The sequence below is a fragment of the Symphalangus syndactylus genome, chromosome 2, assembly GCF_028878055.3.
Source record: "Symphalangus syndactylus isolate Jambi chromosome 2, NHGRI_mSymSyn1-v2.1_pri, whole genome shotgun sequence".
NCBI classification, from domain to species: Eukaryota; Metazoa; Chordata; class Mammalia; order Primates; family Hylobatidae; genus Symphalangus; species Symphalangus syndactylus.
Window position 1 is genome coordinate 132,226,412 of NC_072424.2, and position 20,250 is coordinate 132,246,661.

Sequence of the window (20,250 nt, forward strand, 5' to 3'; positions counted from 1 at the left end):
GCCAAAAAAGTGGTCTTGAGGTATGCTATTGATGACATGAAATAAAGGGCTGGAATGCAAAGCATTATTTATTCAGCTTAAGAACAAAAGGCTTGGAACACTGTATGAACTGGGTTAGCTGATTATAGGAATCACCATTGTCCTGTCTAAAAGCTGCCAAAGTGAAATTGCCAATGTGAAACTTTCACAGCTAACCTTCTAGAACTCATCTGTAGCAAAGGATTTCAACCTATACTGCAGAATGCATACAGAAAAAAAAATCAATACAACTAGATTCTATAGAGTTTATTCAGCACTATTAACTATAATCCCAAGTTAGGATAATCTTAAAGATAATGCTAATTCTTTTATGTACATGAAAAAATGTTAATCAACTGTGTTGGAATTGTCAGGTGAAGATTTTTCACTTCAATCAAAAAGTCATTTTTAGGTCATTTTTTACTACTTCTGAAGGAGGAAGATGCCTACCAGTTTCTACTCTATATGATTTAATAATCAGACTTTTATTGTCTTCTTACATTTGTTTAAAATTTTTTCTACTAGATAAAAATGTAGGAACCAATAATAATGACTGCTCCTAAAATTTATACTGACTCTCAGGAAAAGAGCAGCCTAGGGAGAAAAGACTTAAAAAAAATAAATTTAGAAATGTATTTTTACATGTGTGAATTTGATATTATCTTAAATTACAGGAGCGACTTCTGTAAATAGGAATAATTATAGCTCCAAATGTGCTTTTCCAATTCTATCTTGTAGATAAAACTAAATTGTCAACTACCGTTATGGCTCATCCCCTATTAATACTGTCTGGCAGACTTGTTAAACACATTTCAACCTTAGAAACACAGTATACATATGTGATCATGTGCTAGAAATAAAACTAATACTTTGACAAATTTCTTTTTTTTTTTTTTTAGACAAGGTCTCTGTTGCCCAAGTGGGAATGCAATGGTGCAATCTCAGCTCACTGGCAGCCTTGACCTCCTGGGCTCAAGTGATCCTCCCGCCTCAGCCTCCCAAGAAACTGGGACCACAGGTGCACGCCACCACGCCTGGCTAATTTTTGTATTCTTTGTAGAGACGGGGTTTCACCATGTTGCCCAGGCTGATCTGGAATTCCTAGACTCAAGCCATCCACCCGCCTCAGCCTCTCAAAATGCTAGGATTACAGGCATTGGTAACCACACCCGGCCCACAAATCTCTAAATTAATACAAGCACTGTCACTTCAGGGAGACCATCACCTAGAGGCAGAGAGCAACTCTCAATACACCAGAGCCCAAGAACAAGGTAGACTTGTGACCGCATGGTTCCTACAACTGGATTCCTTGAGGGATCCAAGAGGCCACCAAGAATATCGGTTCCCTGCGGTGGTGACTGCGGTGGTGAGGGAGCCAGCAGCACAAGGAGCTTCCCACCTCCCAAATTGTTCCAGTTGGCGTGTGAAAGGACTCCCTCTCACCTCCCGCCACTGTGAACGTGGTTCCCACACCCATTCCTGCCGAGAGGAAGCAGCTGCAGGCATGACTTCACATTGTTTTTTGGCATGAAGGCAATGGAATGGAAAAATGAGTGCTGAAACCAAGTCACTGACCCTCACAGGCTGGACAGTGAGCTGAGCTTCTCACAGCTCTGGGTCACCTGGCAGCAGAGGCCCAGCCTGGGTGGCTCTCAGCACCACCCTGCCTCTCCTCCTGTTCTGCCTTCTCAGGAACTGAGCAGCCTTGTGCAGTAGGTTTAACTTCTCTGAGCCTTAGTTTCCTTCTTTCTAAAATGGGGGTGATAACAAAGCCTACCTCTGAGATCTGCTGAGAATTCGGTGTGATGACACACGGCAAGCGTGGATGCACACCTGCTGAGAATTCAGTGTGATGACATGCGGTAAGCGTGGATGCACACCTGCTGAGAATTCAGTGTGATGGCACGCATCAAGCGTGGATGCACACCTGCTGAGAATTCAGTGTGATGACACACAGCAAGCGTGGATGCACACCTGCTGAGAATTCAGTGTGATGACATGCGGCAAGCGTGGATGCACACCTGCTGAGAATTCAGTGTGATGGCACGCATCAAGCGTGGATGCACACCTGCTGAGAATTCAGTGTGATGACACACGGCAAGTGTGGATGCACACCTGCTGAGAATTCAGTGTGATGACATGTATCAAGCGTGGATGCACACCTGCTGAGAATTCAGTGTGATGACATGCGGCAAGCGTGGATGCACACCTGCTGAGAATTCAGTGTGATGACATGCGGCAAGCATGGATGCACACCTGCTGACAATTCAGTGTGATGACATGCGGCAAGCGTGGATGCACACCTGCTGAGAATTCGGTTGATGGCACACATCAAGCGTGGATGCACACCTGCTGAGAATTCGGTGTGATGACATGTGTCAAACATTGATATACACCTGAGACACAGCACTCAGCAGCAGTCTTTTCCTCTTCTGCTTCCATGGCTTGCTTTCTTTTCGTGTATGTGACACAGGGTCTCGCTCTGTCACCCAGGCTGCAGTGCAGTGGCACGAACATGGCTCACTGCAGCCTCCGCTTCCCAAGCTCAAGCAATCCTCCCACCTCAGCCTCCCAAGTAGCTGGGACTACAGGCACACACCACCATGCTTGGCTAACTTTTTGATTTTTTTTTTTAATATAGAGGTCTCACTATATTGCTTAGGCAGGTCTCAAGCAATCCTCCCAACTTGGCCTCCCAAAGTGCTGGGATTAAAGGCCTGAGCCATTGAGCCTGGCAGGCTTGTTTTCTTTCCATTCAGTTTTCTCAGGGACAAATATTGCTCATTTTCCTAATTCTTTTTGTTGTTGTCGTTAAGATAGTATCTTGTTATGTTGCCCAGGCTGGTCTCAAACTCCTGGGCTCAAGAGATCTTCCCATCTCAGCCTCTAGTAGCTGGGCCTCCAGGTGTGCACCACCACACCTGGCATCATTTTCCTATTTCTTTCCAGACTGAAACCGAGCACCTGCCAGTGCCATTGTGTCTCTCTTGCCGTCTCTATTTCAGTTTTCACGGCATTACGACACGAGGAGACTACACTGGAAATACAGATCTCAATCCCTTCCCACCTTGGGGTCCTTTATCTCAAATTACAGCCTCAACACTGAACGGGAAGATCTATCCTTGTACTTGGTGTAGGACTACAGCTGAAGAAATGTTAAGAAATGAAGAAATTTCTTAAAAGAAATGTGCGGTTTCCTTGCAGGAGAAAAGCAGCAGCAATATGTATCCTTCAAATTAGAGGACTCATAAATTATTATTGGAAGGAAGGATGCAGAGATGGATGGAAGGAAGGATGTCACCACAAGAAGAAGAAGGCGGGACGGCAAGATGTAGAAGAGAGACGGGACAAGCAAATGTCTCTTCACAGACAGGGACACCAAGAATAAAGGCAGAACATGTTCTTTGTCACTGGGAAGAGATACAACTTTTATTCCTCCAGTTCCCCAGTTAAAAGGAATAAATGGCAAAGACAGATGTCTTCCCAAAGAGTCAACAGATCTTCTGTCAAGCAGCTGCAAGAGAATGGGAAGTACCCTGGCACGTTCAATCTTGTTGCTACCGTCACAACACACATGGGGTAAGCCACACTCAACTCATTCATCAAGTTTGCAATTTCTAATTTGTGTGTATCTGAGCGCACAGGTGCGCAAACATCACCATTTGCCAAAGCACCTATGTTTGTGTTGTTGTTTGTGTTGTTGTTTGTGTTGTTGGTGGTGTTGTTGTTGTTGTTGTTTTGAGATGGAGTTTCGCTCTTTCACCCAGGCTGGAGTGAAGTGGCACGATCTTGGCTCACTGCAACCTCCGCCTCCCAGGTTCAAGTGATTCTCCTGCCTCAGCCTCCCAAGTAGCTGGGATAGATAGGTGCTCGCCACCATGCCCTGGGTAATTTTTGTATTTTTAGTACAGATGGGGTTTCGCCATGTTTGCCAGACTAGTCTCGAACTCCTGACCTCAGGTGATCTACCTGCCCCAGCCTCCCAAAGTTCAGGGATTATAGGTGTGAGCCACCACACCCAGCTATGTTCTTCAATTACTACAGAACATGTGCTTGTCAATGGCACTTGTCAAGAAACATATTTTTCAATCTAAGTTCAGAAAATGATATCCTGATATATATTTACATATCAGTCTTACTCCTTCAAAACTGTTCAAATTTAAAATAAAAAAAATACCAGAGAATAAGGGCAGTATATTTGTCCAGTTCTTCTCTTTAAACTATCAAATTTGATTCCAGAAAACAAGTACAAGGCAAGATTTTTGTATTTCCTACCACAGTCTACTCCTTCTGAAGCAGGCACTGTGCTTTTCACATGTTGTATCTCCATCTCCTGACCTCGTGATCCGCCCGCCTCGGCCTCTCAAAGTTCTGGGATTACAGGCATGAGCCACCACACCCGGCCCACGTTATATCTCATTTAATCTTCATAACAATCTTTCGGAGCAGGTATTATTTTTTAAGTATTTTATATTATTTATCTGTATCTAATTTTACACAAATGTGGTCATATACATGATTTTTGTAAATAAAAAATTTTTGTTCTCTTTTTTTGGCTTGGCTTCTACATTCCCTCCCTATCTCTCCCTCTGCCAGAGTAAACACAACTTTTTTTCCAAATTATCCACTGTATTTACATATTACTTTGTATACAAGTTTGTATAGGATGTATGTTTTATACACACACACACACACACACACACACGTATTTTAGGTATGTATGGTAACCATTTATCTTCATACCACACTTTTTTTTTTGCCTTTTTTCTTATTTAACTCAACATTAACTTGTAGAAATCCCACCAAATTATCTGGTAAGGTAAATATTTGTATTCCCATTTTGCAAATGAGAAAATTGAGGTTCAAAAATTGTAAGTGACTTGTCCAAGGCCCCAGGGCTAATTAATGGTAGAGGTAGGATTTGAACCTATAGCTGTCTCTCTGTGAAGAATATGCTCTTAACCACTAGACTAACCTCCCTCAGTGAGCACCACAGGAAAAAGAGAAACAGAAAATGAACGCGGAAACAAACAAAACTAATACCTCTTGTGTCCCTTGAGTTCTGATAAAAGTCAAATTCTCAGCAGCCTATCTGTCCAAAGCATTATTTCATTCATATAACACACATTTAAAAAATCACCATTCATCATGGCCCAGGCATTCTTAGGCCCCAATAAGCCGGGCAGGCGCAATGAAGACGCTCACAGGTACCTTTCTGATGTGACCAGATCAGGACGTGTACTTCCTATGGGAAGATTTTTTTTTTTTAATCATCAGTTCATAATGATCAACCCCTCTCTACAATTACCAGGAAAAGTAGCACTTGAGATGATGCATTAAGCCCATCCCATCAGACAAGCACAGACTTCTCCTGGCTGAATTACTCAGGTGTCACCTTCTCAAGGAGGCGACTCTAGACACGTATCTCAAACTGTACTCCCCTCACTCCTTCCTGTGCGCCTTCCCTCCCTAGCATTGCTCTGCCTTCATATAACCACATAGATTCATATATAAAAGTTTGCTTATCTATCTATTTTCTCTCTCCCAGAGGCTGTATGCTCCAGAAGGTCAGGGACTTTTTATCTGTTTATTCACTCTGGTATCCCAGGGCAGCAGACACAGAGTACGTGCTAAATAAAAATGTATTGAAAGAAGTGTCCAAATACCTCGGAAGCCAACATCAACTTGCTTAGGCAGAAGTTCACCCCGTGAAACAAACATGACCCCCTCTGCCTTCGCTTTCATCCCTTTCTCTCCTTTCCCTACATTGCAGTGGGGACAGCCTGAATCAGCCACACAGTTGAGGACCCTTCACAATAAAACAAAAATGTACCAACAAGCAAAACTTTCCCATTTGCTAATCACAATATTTAACTCTTTCATTTAATTGATTGCTAGTAAACTCTGTTAAAAATCAAAACAGGGCCAGGTGCAGTGGCTTACGCCTGTAATCTCAGTGCTTTGGGAGGTAGAGGTAGGAGAATTACTTGAGGCCAGGAGTTTGAGACCAGCCTGGGCAACATAGCAAGACCCTGTCTCTACAAAAAAATTAAAAATTAGCTGGGCATGGTAGCATGCACCTGTAGTCCCAGCTATCCAGGAGGCTAAAGTGGAAGGATTGCTTGAGCAAGGAGGTCGAGGCTGCAGTGAGTCACGATTACACCCCTGCACTTCAACGTAAGCAACAGTGAGACCCTGTCTCTTAAAAATAAAACAAAATCAAAATATGAGGAAAATATTATGGGAAGAGGGAAGCAAGGGAGAAAAAGGACACTCAAGGTAGGTATCAGGGAAACGCCTTTAACCACAGATGCCATGCCTTCATGGCTGTATGACTAATGCATCGCAACTGGTATCAGACTCTTTTTTGTCAAAATTACTTTATGCATCATAAAAAAGAGCAAAAACTCAGAAGCTACTTTAGTTGCTCTGAGCACCTCTCTAAGATCATGACCTCAAAAATCCATATGCCTTGAGAACAATGGCTGCTCAGGACTAGAGCAAACAACTGCCACATGCAGAGATGAAGTTCACAATTCACATTCCAGAAACAACCAGAAAACGCATGGCTTTTCAGAATTGCATCTCTGTTATGGCATGGTCGGACAGAAGGGAGGATGTTCTTCATGTTTTGCCAAATCAGCAGTAGAAACAAATGTGGAAATAGAATTTTAGAACCAAGTGGGACGTGAAAAAACAACAAGCTCTTCCTTACATTTCATAGCCTCAATTCAATTCAAAAATATTTTACAAGCATCTGCTGCATGCCAAGTAACAGGACAGAAGGTAGTCCTAAGAGCTGATGGTCCAAGAAGAAATTTTTTTTAAAGTTAAGATCACAGAAGCTCAATCACTTGCAGACTGGCTAATATAAAACTTCCTGAGCCTTTACTAAGATACCTAGGTCTGGGCAATGAGCCATGAGTGAAATTGACATGTGTCACTTGCAGTCCAGAACATCAGTCAGTATGAGGACCTTCATGGTTTTTACCTCTCTGCCTTGGGGACAAGCAACATGACATACTGGTGATTCTGTCAACCTATGTCCTATATACATCTTGAAATGAGGAAAGTCAGAGGTGATTGCCCCCTACCCCTGACCCATTTGGATGTAAATAATCAAGGAATAAACTGCTAAGGTTTGAGGTTTGGGGGTTGTTTGTTACTGTACCACAACCTAGCCCATCCTGACTGGTAAATCCAACAACAAGAGGCCAAAATGAAAAGAAAATTAAGAAGCAGATATAGCAAAGTACTCAGAACAAAGATTATCATGCAACTTAGTTACTCCAGAATTTTCATTAAAAAAAAATTAAGTGCTCTAACATTTTAGGGGAAGTACAGGAACTATTAGTTCGACTATTTTAAAACACACAAAAAAGGTAATCTTTAATTCAAAGGCCACTGGTCAGTTTTCACAGAAAACATCTTTACAGTGGATCTAATTTAAAGCCTTTCATCTCTCCCCAGTTCTGATGGGAAAAAAACTGAGGTGGGGAGAGGAGAGTGGTACTTCATACCTGCATGAAAATCCTTTCAAGAAGAGGAAAAGCAAAAAAAAAAAAAAAAATTAGAAAGTGAAAATGACATACTACTGACCTTCTGCACTGTAGTGGTCAGGTCCAAGCAAAGCTGGATAATTTTGTTCTTCGTGACTGAGAAATCAGTGATCCCTGTAAACGGAGCCCTAGAAGGTAACAAGAATCCTCTTAAACAGGGGTAGGGAGAATCCACTGGGATCCCACTGTATGTTGATGAGCATAGCTAGCTACTACCCCCATGGGCTACTCTAAATTCCTTTTTGTTTTGTTTTGTTTGAGACTGTGTCTCGCTCTGTCGCCCAGGCTAGAGTGCAGTGGGACGATCTTGGCTCACTGCAACCTCCGCCTCCCAGGTTCAAGCAACTCTCCTGCCTCAGCCTCCCGAGTAGCTGGGATTACAGGCATGTGCCACCAAGCCCGGCTAAATTTTGTATTAAATTAGTTTTTATTTAACTGTTTTCTCTCAAGTGACACATAAAATAGGAATCTGAATAGAAAGAGAGAAGGATTAGATAAAAAAAAAATCAAAAATGACAGTTAACATCCCTTCTGAAGTCAACTAACAGCTTTCATACCAATCCAATCCCCAACCATTAATGTTTAATCTCAGTAAAACACAACCTTTAGCACAGTTTCACTCTTCTTTAAGCTGAGGTTAATTTGTTCCTGCTATTAACCTTTTAAGTAACTGGCAAAGGAATCCTAAAATCTACCACTGATCGAGGACTCCTTAAGAGCCCGTAAAAATGATATGAAAAGAACAATGGTTCCTTTTCCTAAGACAAAGTACAGCTTCCATGCAGCCGGGACTCCATCTACTCTTGCAGGGCAGTGAAAGGCACATCTCCAACTTACCGGTCCAGCCACGCCAGCAGGGCCTTGGCGGCGCCGATGAGCTCCACCACGGAGGTCAGGAACTCATTGGGGGCCTTGCGGGAGGTGTTGCCATCGTAAGCGGGACTTTTCCGCCGGCTACTTATGTAATTCTGTAAATTGTGGGAAGATGCTCTCAGTTTCAGAACCAAGTTCTTCATATTATCAGTTTCGAGGCCATAATTCTGTGGAAAATAAAATCAAAGAGAAAAATTCAAAACAATGAACAATATTCGGCTGGGCGCGGTGGCTCACGCCTGTAATCCCAGCACTTTGGGAGGCCGAGGCGGGCGGATCACGAGGTCAAGACATCGAGGCCATCCTGGCTAACACGGTGAAAACCCGTCTCTACTAAAAACACAAAAAATTAGCCGGGCGTGGTGGCGGGCGCCTGTAATCCCAACTACTCAGGAGGCTGAGGCAGGAGAATGGCGTGAACCCGGAAGGCGGAGCTTGCAGTGAGCCGAGATGGCGCCACTGCACTCCAGCCTGGGCAACAGAGGGAGACTCCGTCTCAAAATAAAAACAAAACAATAAACAAACAAACACCAATATTCAAACTCTCTGATAACTCAAAAGCCCAGTTAGTCACTTGAAAAACTCTTACAACAACCACAAAACCCTATGTGATCTATCCTCAGCCCACTTCACTCATCCCAGCCACACCAGCCTTCTCTCTGCTCCTTCCACAGCCACCCGGGCCTCAGGGACTTTGTTCTTGATAGTTCCTCTTCCCCAAATGCGCCTCCTACAAATATTGTCATGGACAGCTCATTTTTTTTTATTTTTTTTTTATTTTTTGAGACGGAGTCTGTGTCACCCAGGCTGGAGTACAGTGGCGCCATCTCGGCTCACTGCAACCTCTTCTTCCTAGGTTCACGGGTTCAAGCAATTCTCCTGCCTCAGCCTCCTGAATAGCTGGGATTACAGGCGCACACCACCACGCCGAGCTAATTTTTGTATTTTTAGTAGAGACGGGATTTCACCGTGTTGCCCAGGCTGGTCTCAAACTTGTGAGCTCAGGCAATCTGCCCCCCCTCGGCCTCCCAAAGTACTGGGATTACAGGCATGAGCCACCGTGCCCAGACGACAGCTCATTCCTATCACTCAGGTGCTGGCCCAAATGTCCCCTCCCCTGCAAGGCTTCCCTGACCACTTAATCTAGAACAAGGTTTTTCAGCCTCAGCCCTACTGACATTTGGGGCCAGATAACGCTTGTGGGGTGGGGGTCCCCATGTCTTATAGGATGTTTATCAGCATCCCTGCTCTCTACCCATCAGATGGCAGTAGCATCTCCTCCCCTGGTGTGGCAATCAAAAATGTCTCCCAACATCGCCCTGTGTCCCCTGGTGGCAGAACTGCCCCTTCGATTGACTCTCTAACCCATCACCCACTTCTGCCCCATCTGAAGCACTGTGTTTGCGGCCTTCTTCCTCCACTGGGATGTGAGGGCTGCAGAAGCAGGGCTCTGTGAGTATGCCCACTACGGTATTTCCAGCACAGCGGACTATCATATAGTCATGGAATGCATGGATTTCCACCAGGCGAGACACTCACACACACACACACAAAAACACAGCAGCACTAACTAAACACCAATTCACTAAGCGTGATCTCCTGAGCTTGAACATGTGGCTCCTGTCTGTACTCCCAGCTACTCAGAGGCTGAGGTAGGAGGATCGCTTGAGCCCAGGGGGTCGAGGCTGCAGTGAGCTGTCATCATGCCACTGTACCCCAGCCTGGGTGACAGAGGGAGACCCTGTCTCAATCAATCAATAAAATTAATTTTTTGCTCTTGTGCTTCTAACTTGTGTTCTTTTTGAACAATGTTCAGCTTACGTGGGTGCTTCAAAAAAATCAATTTCATGAGATAATACTGTCCTAGACTCCCTTTCAGAGAAAAGAGCCAATCCCGGGAAACAACACGTAAATCTGCAACATTAGAGGTGGGGGTATAAATTTCTGTATTCAGTTGCCTCTGTATGTCCTAAATTGTTTTATCATTTTTTTAAAAACATGACGATATTTCTTGAGATACATTATGCCATCTCAATAGCATCCTAAGGCAAGAATCTGGTACCATTTAAAAACTGAAACTAACAGAATACTTAACATTATTAAACACTTTATGCCAGTAACTGGACTCAGTGTTTGACATGTATTATCTCAGGAAAACAGCCCGTGAAGGTGGAAATGTTTTTATCTCTAATTTACCGGTAAGGAAACTGAGTCATGAAAACAGTAAATAAATTCTCCAAAGTTACAAAGCTCATCAGCGGTAGTGCTGGGCTTCTGACCAAGGCAATCTGCATCTAGGGCACAAGCTTTTGATTACTCTGCTGTGTACGTCCCCTTCCACACAGTCTGCCCAAAAAAGGGCCATGTGATAAGACAGATGACAAGATGGACTTTAGACAAGGATAAGGAAAACTGTCCAGTGATCCTGGATCCAGCGCAAACTGAATCGCTATTCAGCTTCTCAAAATTCTACACATCCCCTCTGAAGTGGAGAAACTTTTTCTTTTTTTTTTTTGAGACAGAGTTTCACTCTGTCGCCAGGCTGGAGTGCAGTGGCGTGATCTCGGCTCACTGCAACCTCTGACTCCCTGGTTCAAGCGATTCTCCTGCCTCAGCCTCCCAAGTAGCTGGGATTACAGGCAAGTGCCACCATGCTCAGTTAATTTTTGAATTTTTTTAGTAGAGACGGGGTTTCACCATGTTGGCCAGGGTGGTTTCGATCTCCTGACCTCATGATCTGCCCGCCTCGGCCTCCCAAAGTGCTGGGATTACAGGCATGAACCACTGCACCTGGCTGTGGAGAAACTTCTTTCAGCTGGCTTTGGCCATGTGGGCCAGAGAGAGGCAAGTCACGTGTCAAAATCAAGATCCATAAAGCATAAATATACTTGGAAGTAGGTAAGAAACTTTTTTTTTTTGCAAGATGAACAATGGTAAGTTAAAAACAACAACAAAATGCTTTGACTTTAACAAAACAATTCTAATTTTAGATAGATTTTACTTGAAGTTTAAATTTATGTTACCTCCTAGTAAAACAAAAAATATTTTAAAAATTAGAAATTTTGAAAGAAGCAAAAATTAGCTGGAAATTTTCTCTTCCAAGCTTTTGAAAAAAACTGAATTTCAAAATATAAATGAACATTCTATATTAGCAGTATTTTTCTAAATGTGATATTCATTTTTTATGTTATTTTCTAGAGACTAAAATATAACATTGTCCTTCAATAGAGAGACAAAAATAAGATGGATTTGCATCATAGCTTTTTAAATTCAAAGAATCAAAGACTCACAATTGAATGGATAAAGAGGCCACAAGACAGAGCTTGTTTTGAAGGACTTGTAACTATGATTAAAGGGAAAGGTCCCCTCATTCAGTCAGTTACTCAGCCTGCCAACTTACATGAAGAGTTTTGAACTACAAGCAGGAAAGTCAGCTTTCAATAATCAATGTCACCATAAATTACTTGGAACTTTTATGACCATATACATAATGTTTACTTATTGAACTCAAAGAGGATTAAGTGCATTTTATTGTTGCAGGAAACTTTAAACCTCAATCTTCTAAAAACGTACCACTTTTAATACTGAAATAAAGGGGTAGGGTGGCTTCTTATAACTGGTTCTCTTCATTTTCCACTCAGTTAGCTCTTTTTTTTCCCCAAAACAAATAATGGACCTAGAAAGATGAATAAATATAGCTAGAATAGAATTTTTAAAAGAAGGAAGGAGGAAAAGAAGAAAGGAAAGTTCCTTCCCTTCGACCCCATTCCACATTAAAGAAAGAACAAGAAACTGATTATAGTAGCTCAAAAGAACCTCTACTGTAGAAGCATAATCAGGAAAGGATTATTGACTTAAGTGCCCCACAAAGAAAGACCGAAAATAAACAATTTCTCAGACCAGATTAATTATTTTCACCAGCCTTTTCCCCAAAACCTGTCTCCTTCAAAAACTGCTTTGAGATAAGGCATCAAAAAGATACAAATTAAGTAACATAATGAGTTTCTGAAAATCTGTTCACCTACTAAAACCCTTCCACTGAGATCTCATTTCCTAAGTTTCACCATCCAGGATCCTTTCCTGATCTGGCTAGAGAAACCATACACTAAATGGGAGAAACGGAAAGCAAAAAGTCTTAAAATTATACACATTTAGCTAAGGACAAACCTTACACAACTTCTTCGCTACCATCTTCTCCATTCCTACTAGCTCTGTTCGTGATCTAACGTGTGCTTAAGGTGTGCCAGAGACACAAAATCAAAGCCATCTTATCGACTTGGGTCAATTAAGAGACAACCTAAGAAATATAGTTCACAGTTTTCCTAAGGCATTTTTAAATAAGCTCATAAGCAAGATCAAGTTAAATACAATTTGCCAGCAAAAATTCCTGTTCCTCCATTTCTTCTCATAAAAAAGATAACATGTTTAAATGATTTGCTGTGGGTAAATAATAAACAACAAATAATCTCAGAGGTATACCAGTGCACATAAGCACTCTAGGCCCATAGATTCATGACAGGTACTTCATTTAACCCCAAGTCTAGGTAGCATCATTTAACACATGTATCAATTCCAACTCTGTTCACTTCTCAACCTCCTTCAACCTTCAAAACACAGCTGCCCATGCCTTGGTGTTCAGTAAACTAGGGCCTCACTGACTTGGCAAAGAACAGAGGTTACAGTCATACTTATCCTTTTTTTGTTTTGTTTTGTTTTTGAGACAGTGTCTCGCTCTGTCGCCCAGGCTGGAGTGCAGTGGCGCGATCTCGGCTCACTGCAAGCTCCACCTCCTGGGTTCACGCCATTCTCCTGCCTCAGCCTCCCAAGTAGCTGGGACTACAGGCGCCCGCCACCACGCCCAGCTAATTTTTTGTATTTTTAGTAAAGATGGGGTTTCACCATGTTAGCCAGGATGGTCTCAATATCCTGACCTCGTGACCCACCTGTCTCAGCCTCCCAAAGTGCTGGGATTACAGGCGTGAGCCACCGTGCCCAGCCACAGTCATACTTAACCTTATTGGTTATTCTTACTGGTTATTCTCAATCACACCCTCTCTACCAGTACTGGCCAACAGAACTCTATGCAAAGATGAAAATGTTCTTTATCTGTGCTGTCCAATATCGTAGCCACTAGCCACATGGAGCTTCTGAGTCCTTGAAGTGTTGCTAGTACAACCAAGGAACTGAATTTTATTTTATTTTAGTTGATTTTCATTTAGACAGTCACATTGGGCAACAGCTATCCTACTGAAAAGAGCAGCTCTATAATCGATCTCAGGTACCCTCTACCCAGAGAGAGGAAGAAAAATTGGGCACAGATTCTAATTCAATCTTGGAAAGTGGTCTTGGTCTCATCGTATAATACAAATCACTCTCCTAAGCCACGACTGCCAGCCAAAGTCAATGTTCACAAAGGACGGTTTCTCTCATTGCTCTCTAACCACGACCAGCTAATTTGTGAGCCACTGCTCACCAGTTTTGGAATCTTCATTAATAGCTGTTTCCTATTTTAGGTTCCTGTCCATCTATCTGCCCCTCTCTTTGCATTGATACTTTCCAGTGGTTTTGTTTCTCCCCTCCCCCTTCCTTACTTTTAATTCTATTCATTTCCTGTCTATCATAAAATCAACATCCACTAAACTAAGTTTACATAGAAACCTCTCTTATAACACAAAGGCCAACTGTATTTGCACATTAACTGCTCTGGAGATGGTCTGTTCAAAGCATCACCAATTTATATATCCAAAGATCTATATGCTATAAATGGATTAAAAAGATAGTATAATTAGTATATGAATTATAATAAGAATATTCAAAAAGGAGATTATATCAAGACTAAAGACATTTTAGTAAAACTCACTAAAATAATCCACACTCTTTTGTGAACCCCTAAGTGATCCCCCTGTCCAATGCGGTCACTGGCACAGAGCAGGTCCAGAATGAGTCTGAGGTCAAAGCTTGGTCTGCAAAGGAAATTAGAAGGAAATTGTAGGAGATAAAACATAGCTTTAGGTTCTGGCATTTGTCCAGCTTTGTTCATTTTAGCCTAATGCTCTAAGAGGTAGAGAAGAGGAAAAAGCAAACAGAATGCCCAGAGGCGGCTGTTATGGTTATCATCCCACTTGACACACGTGATGCGTCTCTAGCTGACCCTTCCTGCCTCTCTTACTTTGGATTTGCAAGTAACTTTACCTGTCCTCAAAGTATTACTGCAAAGTGAAAAAGACAATTTGCAAAACATCAAGCAGAAAAGACGGAAAAGCCATGTTCCCAGAAAGTATAATAAAAGTAAACTCAAACACGTTGGTATAAAAAAAAAAAGAAAATACAGTTTCGGTAATAAACAGGATGCTTAGATGTCTGGGCAGTGCAAAACACTTACACAATAGTATACAGCCACATCTAAGGTGAGCGTTACTGTACAGATGGGAAAAACAGACACCATTTCCCCGGAGGTCACAGAGGGAGTAGCATGTAGCAGAGCCAGGATTAGAATGCAAATTCCTGCTTCCCAGACCTGTGCTCAGACTACTTGGCCGTAGCGTCTCCCAGGCGGCAGCTCATTTATCAACTACAAATAATTTCCCCATTACTTTCCTAAACAAGAGCAGCACATCTCAGAGCAGAAGACAAGGCTCTGTCCATTTTAAGAAGAAGAATACACACAATGCAGCAAGTGTTATATAATCAACAGTACGCAGACCAGCGATGGCAAAATCATCAGCAGCACATTCTTTCCCACCATTCTCAGTGATGTAATTGTATATACCCCTGGCTGGGGTTCAGGGCATTACTAACCCAGCCTGAATGCTGTCGAGTTTGTCCAAATCCTGACAGTTAAGTAAACTGCATCTTTAGCCTGGCACCGGGACAGGCAGATTTGAATCCCACCCACACTAACCAATTTATAAACAAAATGTCCTTACAGGTGTTTTTGGCCCACACCTAACGAAGCTACCCATGTGATTCTAGTGTCAGGACCCAGCAGGATTTTACTCATTCATGTTAAAGCCAAAACCTATCATCTACAAAATGTAATGAAGGCCACGTTTTTTTCCCATTTTATAGGTCATGTCAAGTGCAAATATCAGTTATTTAAATATCACAAATATCTGTGACACTCAACCGCTTTTTATAGTAACAAAACCAGACATGAAAATCAGAACCTATTTCTCACTTCATTTTAGAAGATGACATTTTCTTTTCTTTTTTGAGACAGGGTCTCACTCTGTCACCCAGGCTGGAGTGCAGTGGTGTGATCTCTGCTCACTGCAGCCTCCACCTCCCAGGCTCAGGTGATTCTCTGATCTCAGCCTCCTGAATATCTGCAACTATAGGTGCGTGCCAGCCACACCTGGCTAACTTTTTGTGTTTCTAATAGAGACAGGGTTTTGCTACGTTGCCCAGGCTGGTCTCAAACTCCTGGACTCAAACAATCCACCTGCCTCAGCCTCCCAGAGTGCTGGGATTATAGGCATGAGCCACTGCGCCTGGCATTTTCATTCAGGACTATTTCCATCATTTTTTTCCTTATAAAAGAAAATTAGACTAATACAGAGATTTTCTGAAAAAAAGACAAACTCTTTCTGTAAAGGGCAAGTTAATAAATATTTTAGGATTTGGGGGAACCATGTGGTCCCATTACAACCACTCAATTCTGTCACTGTAGCAAGAAAGCAGTCACAAACACGTAAGTGAATGGACATGGTTGTGTTCCTATAAACCCTTATTTACAAAAATAGACAGTGGGCCCGAGTTAACTCGCAGGCCATAGTTTGCCAACCCTTAATGTAGAAAATAACATTTTTTCGCCTTCCTATAGTATCTTCAGCTCATGTTTTATTTCAATGGAGCATTAAGGAAATAGTGATATGCTAAATCACAAACAATGAGGGCTTAAGAGAACAAGGCTCTAAAGAACGTCATCACGGTACAGACCGTCTTTTCCTGAACTAACCAGTGCACAGAGAAGGTCCACAGCCTCCAACACAAGCTCCTGGTGTCCGATCCGCGTGACCCCCAGCTCCTCCAGATCCTGATGGGAAATCTGCAGCAGCTGCTCGCCATTGATCTTCTCTCGTTCAAACTTGTGGACATATTGTTGCAGGCAGTCATCCAACCCTGCCAAAAAACAATCAGAAGTCCCATTATTGTCATTTTGTTCCTTTACCGCCTCCCCCCCCACCCGCCGCAAACTGCCCACATGTCACATCAATCTCAGCAATCACCAATTATGATGCCACTATCTGGTTATCTATGTGAGGCCTATTGCACCTGATGGGCATTTTTGCATGACGTGTCAAACAGGTTTTCAAGGGCAGCTTAATATTCTCAAGTGATCCAGCAGAATTTTATGATAGTTACCTTCTCATTCCCTGTAAACTAAAGGAATAAACACCAAACCCGTTGACTTAAAACGCTAATTATCTAGACCAGACATGTTGTCTGTTTGCTAAGCAACCCGTCTTTTGGGACATCATCCCTCCCACCCCACGTAATCCCAGGGAGCTTGCCAGTCAAAATGCCTTGCCACAGTGGGTGGCACATGGCCAGGTCTCCCGTAGTGCTCTATACACCAGCCAGTCATAGGTTTAGGGATGGACATGTGACTCAAGCAGAACCAATCAAAATCTTCCTTGATATTTGATATATGGACACAAGAACTGAGAAGCTCTTTCTTACTTTCCAATCAGAAGTCAAAAGATAAACCTTGGCAATGCTGGCAGTCATTTTTCTCATCAGTTTTCTGAGAATAAATCCATTTGAGAAAGACAGAGAGAAAATGCCCCAATAATATCCTATATGCCCCTGGATCTAACCTTGCTTAATAAAGATACTTCTAGCCCTAGAATATTTCACTTAAGTTTAAATGAGTTTTCTTTTTAGATTAAGCTTGTTTGTGTCGAATCTCTGTCCCTTATAACTGAAAAGTCCTGATAAATACAGACTCTAAAGGAGACAGGTACCAGCAGTGGTACCATACAGAAAGGCATGGTAAATGGGTTCGCTTACGGGAATTTTTCCAGGTCAAACACTATGGCCAGAAGTGCCATATTTTAATGCTTGTATATAATGACTAAAACGAGTAAGCCAAATAGAACTTAAGAATTCCTATTCCTGTACAGAGAACTTGTTTTAATAGTTTTACTGAAATAACATTTTACCCTGAATCAATTGATCTATTCAAGCCTAATAATGAAAGTCACCTCAGTGTTTTAAAAGACCCGAGTTATATAAACTCAATCCCAACACAAAGAGTGAACACTCAATTTAATGGGAAAAGTATGTAGAGAGCATGCTGCTGCCCCCTCCCCACCCAACACACGCATGCACACACGCGCACTCGCGCACACACACACATGCACACGCACACATGTACACACACGCAGACGCACACACACGCACGCACACGTGCACACGCACACATGTACGCACACGCAGACGCACACACGTGTGTACACACATGCACACGCACAGATGCACGCACACATTATATTTCATTTAACCCTCACAAAACCTGTGTCATGTGGGTATTTCTCTGAGCTAGAAAAGGCCCAGCACTTACTTTTTGTAATACTAAAGTCCATGGATATTAAAATCTGATGTGTGAGGCTAAACTACATCTCTGCCCTACAAATGTTCACCATTTGCCTCCTAATAAGATACAGGAAGAAGAGTAGTTTTCTGATAACCATTTGGGGCTATTAAATATAGGAAGAGGAAGTAATAAAAAAAAATCTATGGTAACCATTTGGAACCCAACTCATCCTCCCTGAAATGACATCTGTCTAGCCCAGGGGCTAGACATCATGCAGCAAATGAGGCTGGGGATATTGGTATAAACCCAGCTCTGCTCCCACAGCCTTGAGTTACAGGTGGCCTTCGTGGCATGTGAGTCAGGCAGGCAGTGGAGGCCAGGCAAGTCGGCAGGTGTTGAGACCAACACCCTACCTGGGCTGCAAATGCAACCTCAGCACCAGGACACTCAGAATCAATCGTCTGCAGGGGAGGCAGTATCTATCTGTAGCGGGCAACCATGACAAGGGACAAGATTGAAGGATAGCCTCCTATTTTGTTGATGAAAGAATTAAGGCTCACGAAGGATACATAACCTGTCCATAGTCATACAGCTGGTCAGATGCCAAGAGAAGGGCTGATGCACACATCATCAAGGGTCTGTTGGACACAGCCTCGCTCTTCTGCATTTTCTCACAAACGTGAGATTATAACCCAGGATTATAAAAATTCTTCTCCAACAACTTCTTAAATCAGCAGTAAAGTCTAACTACAAGACAGTTATTAAAATAGAATTACACAATCTTAGAGGCTCTTAAAAAGCATTTCAGATCTGAGTACAAAAAATTGAGACAGCACCGACAAAACGGAAATTACTGTGAAGTTTACCCAGAATCACTTAGCCAGTTCTAAGCCTGATCATGATTTTCTCCTCTCTCAGGATGCTGTCTTCCCTAGCCTACTTTTAAGCTTTAAAAAGAATTTTTTGTTTTAATTCGTCATACAAGTTTAGGACAACTATGTTATACATTTAAAGCCTGTTATGGCTAAACTGTGTCCCCACAAAATTCATATGTTACAGTCCCTGGAATGTATTTGGAGAGAGAATCCTTAAAGAAGGAATTCAGTTCAAATGACATCGTTAAGATGGGCTCAATCCGTATCACTCGTGTCCTTATTAGAAGAGGAGATTATGACACAGACACACACAGAAGAAAGATATGTGAAGACGTGGAAAAGACGGTCATTGTAAACCAAGGAGAAGGCCTCAGAAGAAACCTACCCTGCTGACCCCTCGATCTCAGACTTCTAGCCTCCAAAATGGTGATGAGACAAATTTCTGTTGTTCCAGCCTCCCAGTCTATGGAACTTTGTTATGGCAGCCCAAGCAACATAATACAAATATAATAACATTTCCTTTCATATTAATCCACATGTGATGGACTCTCTTAAACAAGGCCCAGTGACCAACAGAACAAGTGATGTTTACTGTGCTAAACACTGCTCATAATACAAAGCATTAACACTGAGAGATTCACATTCATTTTCATGTACAGAATAAATGAGTCCATTAAAACTAAAGTGAAAAAGTATATTGGATGTTCCTTGAGCTTCATTCGTGAATGCTAAGGAGAAATAAAGATGGGCCAGATCATTTCTCTGTTAATGAACTGAAAAATTCACAGAAGGAGTAGGATTTCAGAAGTAGCTTTAGAACAGTAAGGAAATGTTTGAAGCATTGGAAAGGTTGAGATGGGAGGAATGGTGAGGGTTCTAGACAGCGTGCAGGCGACAAATTATTAGAGATTGAGAATTGAAGAATACAGAGCATTTCTCTGAGAAACTAACCAGAATCTCCCTGAGGATTATGAGAGAATATAAGCATTGTAACCTCAAATAATCACAAGTTCCCTGAGATGTAGAATTATCAAGCAGAAACATCACGTTACTACCCATATAAGAATAGAATCTATTGTAGCTTCAAGACTTTGTCCTCAAGGCACACATATATCGAATATGCTAGGTTTTAAATAGTGTTACCTTACCCCCCAGAGTTTTATTATTCCAATACATTCTGACCTATTGTTCGGCAGTCCTATTGTTTAGAATACAATTAAACATTTATAAACAGCTAAATTAAACTATTACGCAGTCCCACAAAGGAGGGAAAAGCCTCCATTTCTAGTAAACTGACCTAATAGTCTTAGAATTTGCAATAAACCATATTCTTTTACTTATTTGTCAGATGGATCTATCTGCCAGTTTCTTGCTTCAAGCAATTTAC

General features: G+C 42.1%; 1 protein-coding gene across 2 annotated transcripts in view; it reads right to left on the bottom strand.

Moving 5' to 3' along the window:
* CNKSR3 (CNKSR family member 3) overlaps positions 1 to 20,250 on the bottom strand; it is a 103,140-nt gene that overhangs the window by 26,012 nt on the left and 56,878 nt on the right. For both annotated transcript variants that reach the window (XM_055267710.2, XM_055267717.2), the window contains exons 2-4: positions 16,408 to 16,571; positions 8,415 to 8,617; positions 7,618 to 7,705 (exon numbers count right to left, since the gene is read on the bottom strand). In XM_055267710.2, the coding sequence (XP_055123685.1) occupies positions 7,618 to 7,705; positions 8,415 to 8,617; positions 16,408 to 16,571 (455 nt within the window). The remainder of the gene's footprint in view (positions 1 to 7,617; positions 7,706 to 8,414; positions 8,618 to 16,407; positions 16,572 to 20,250) is intronic.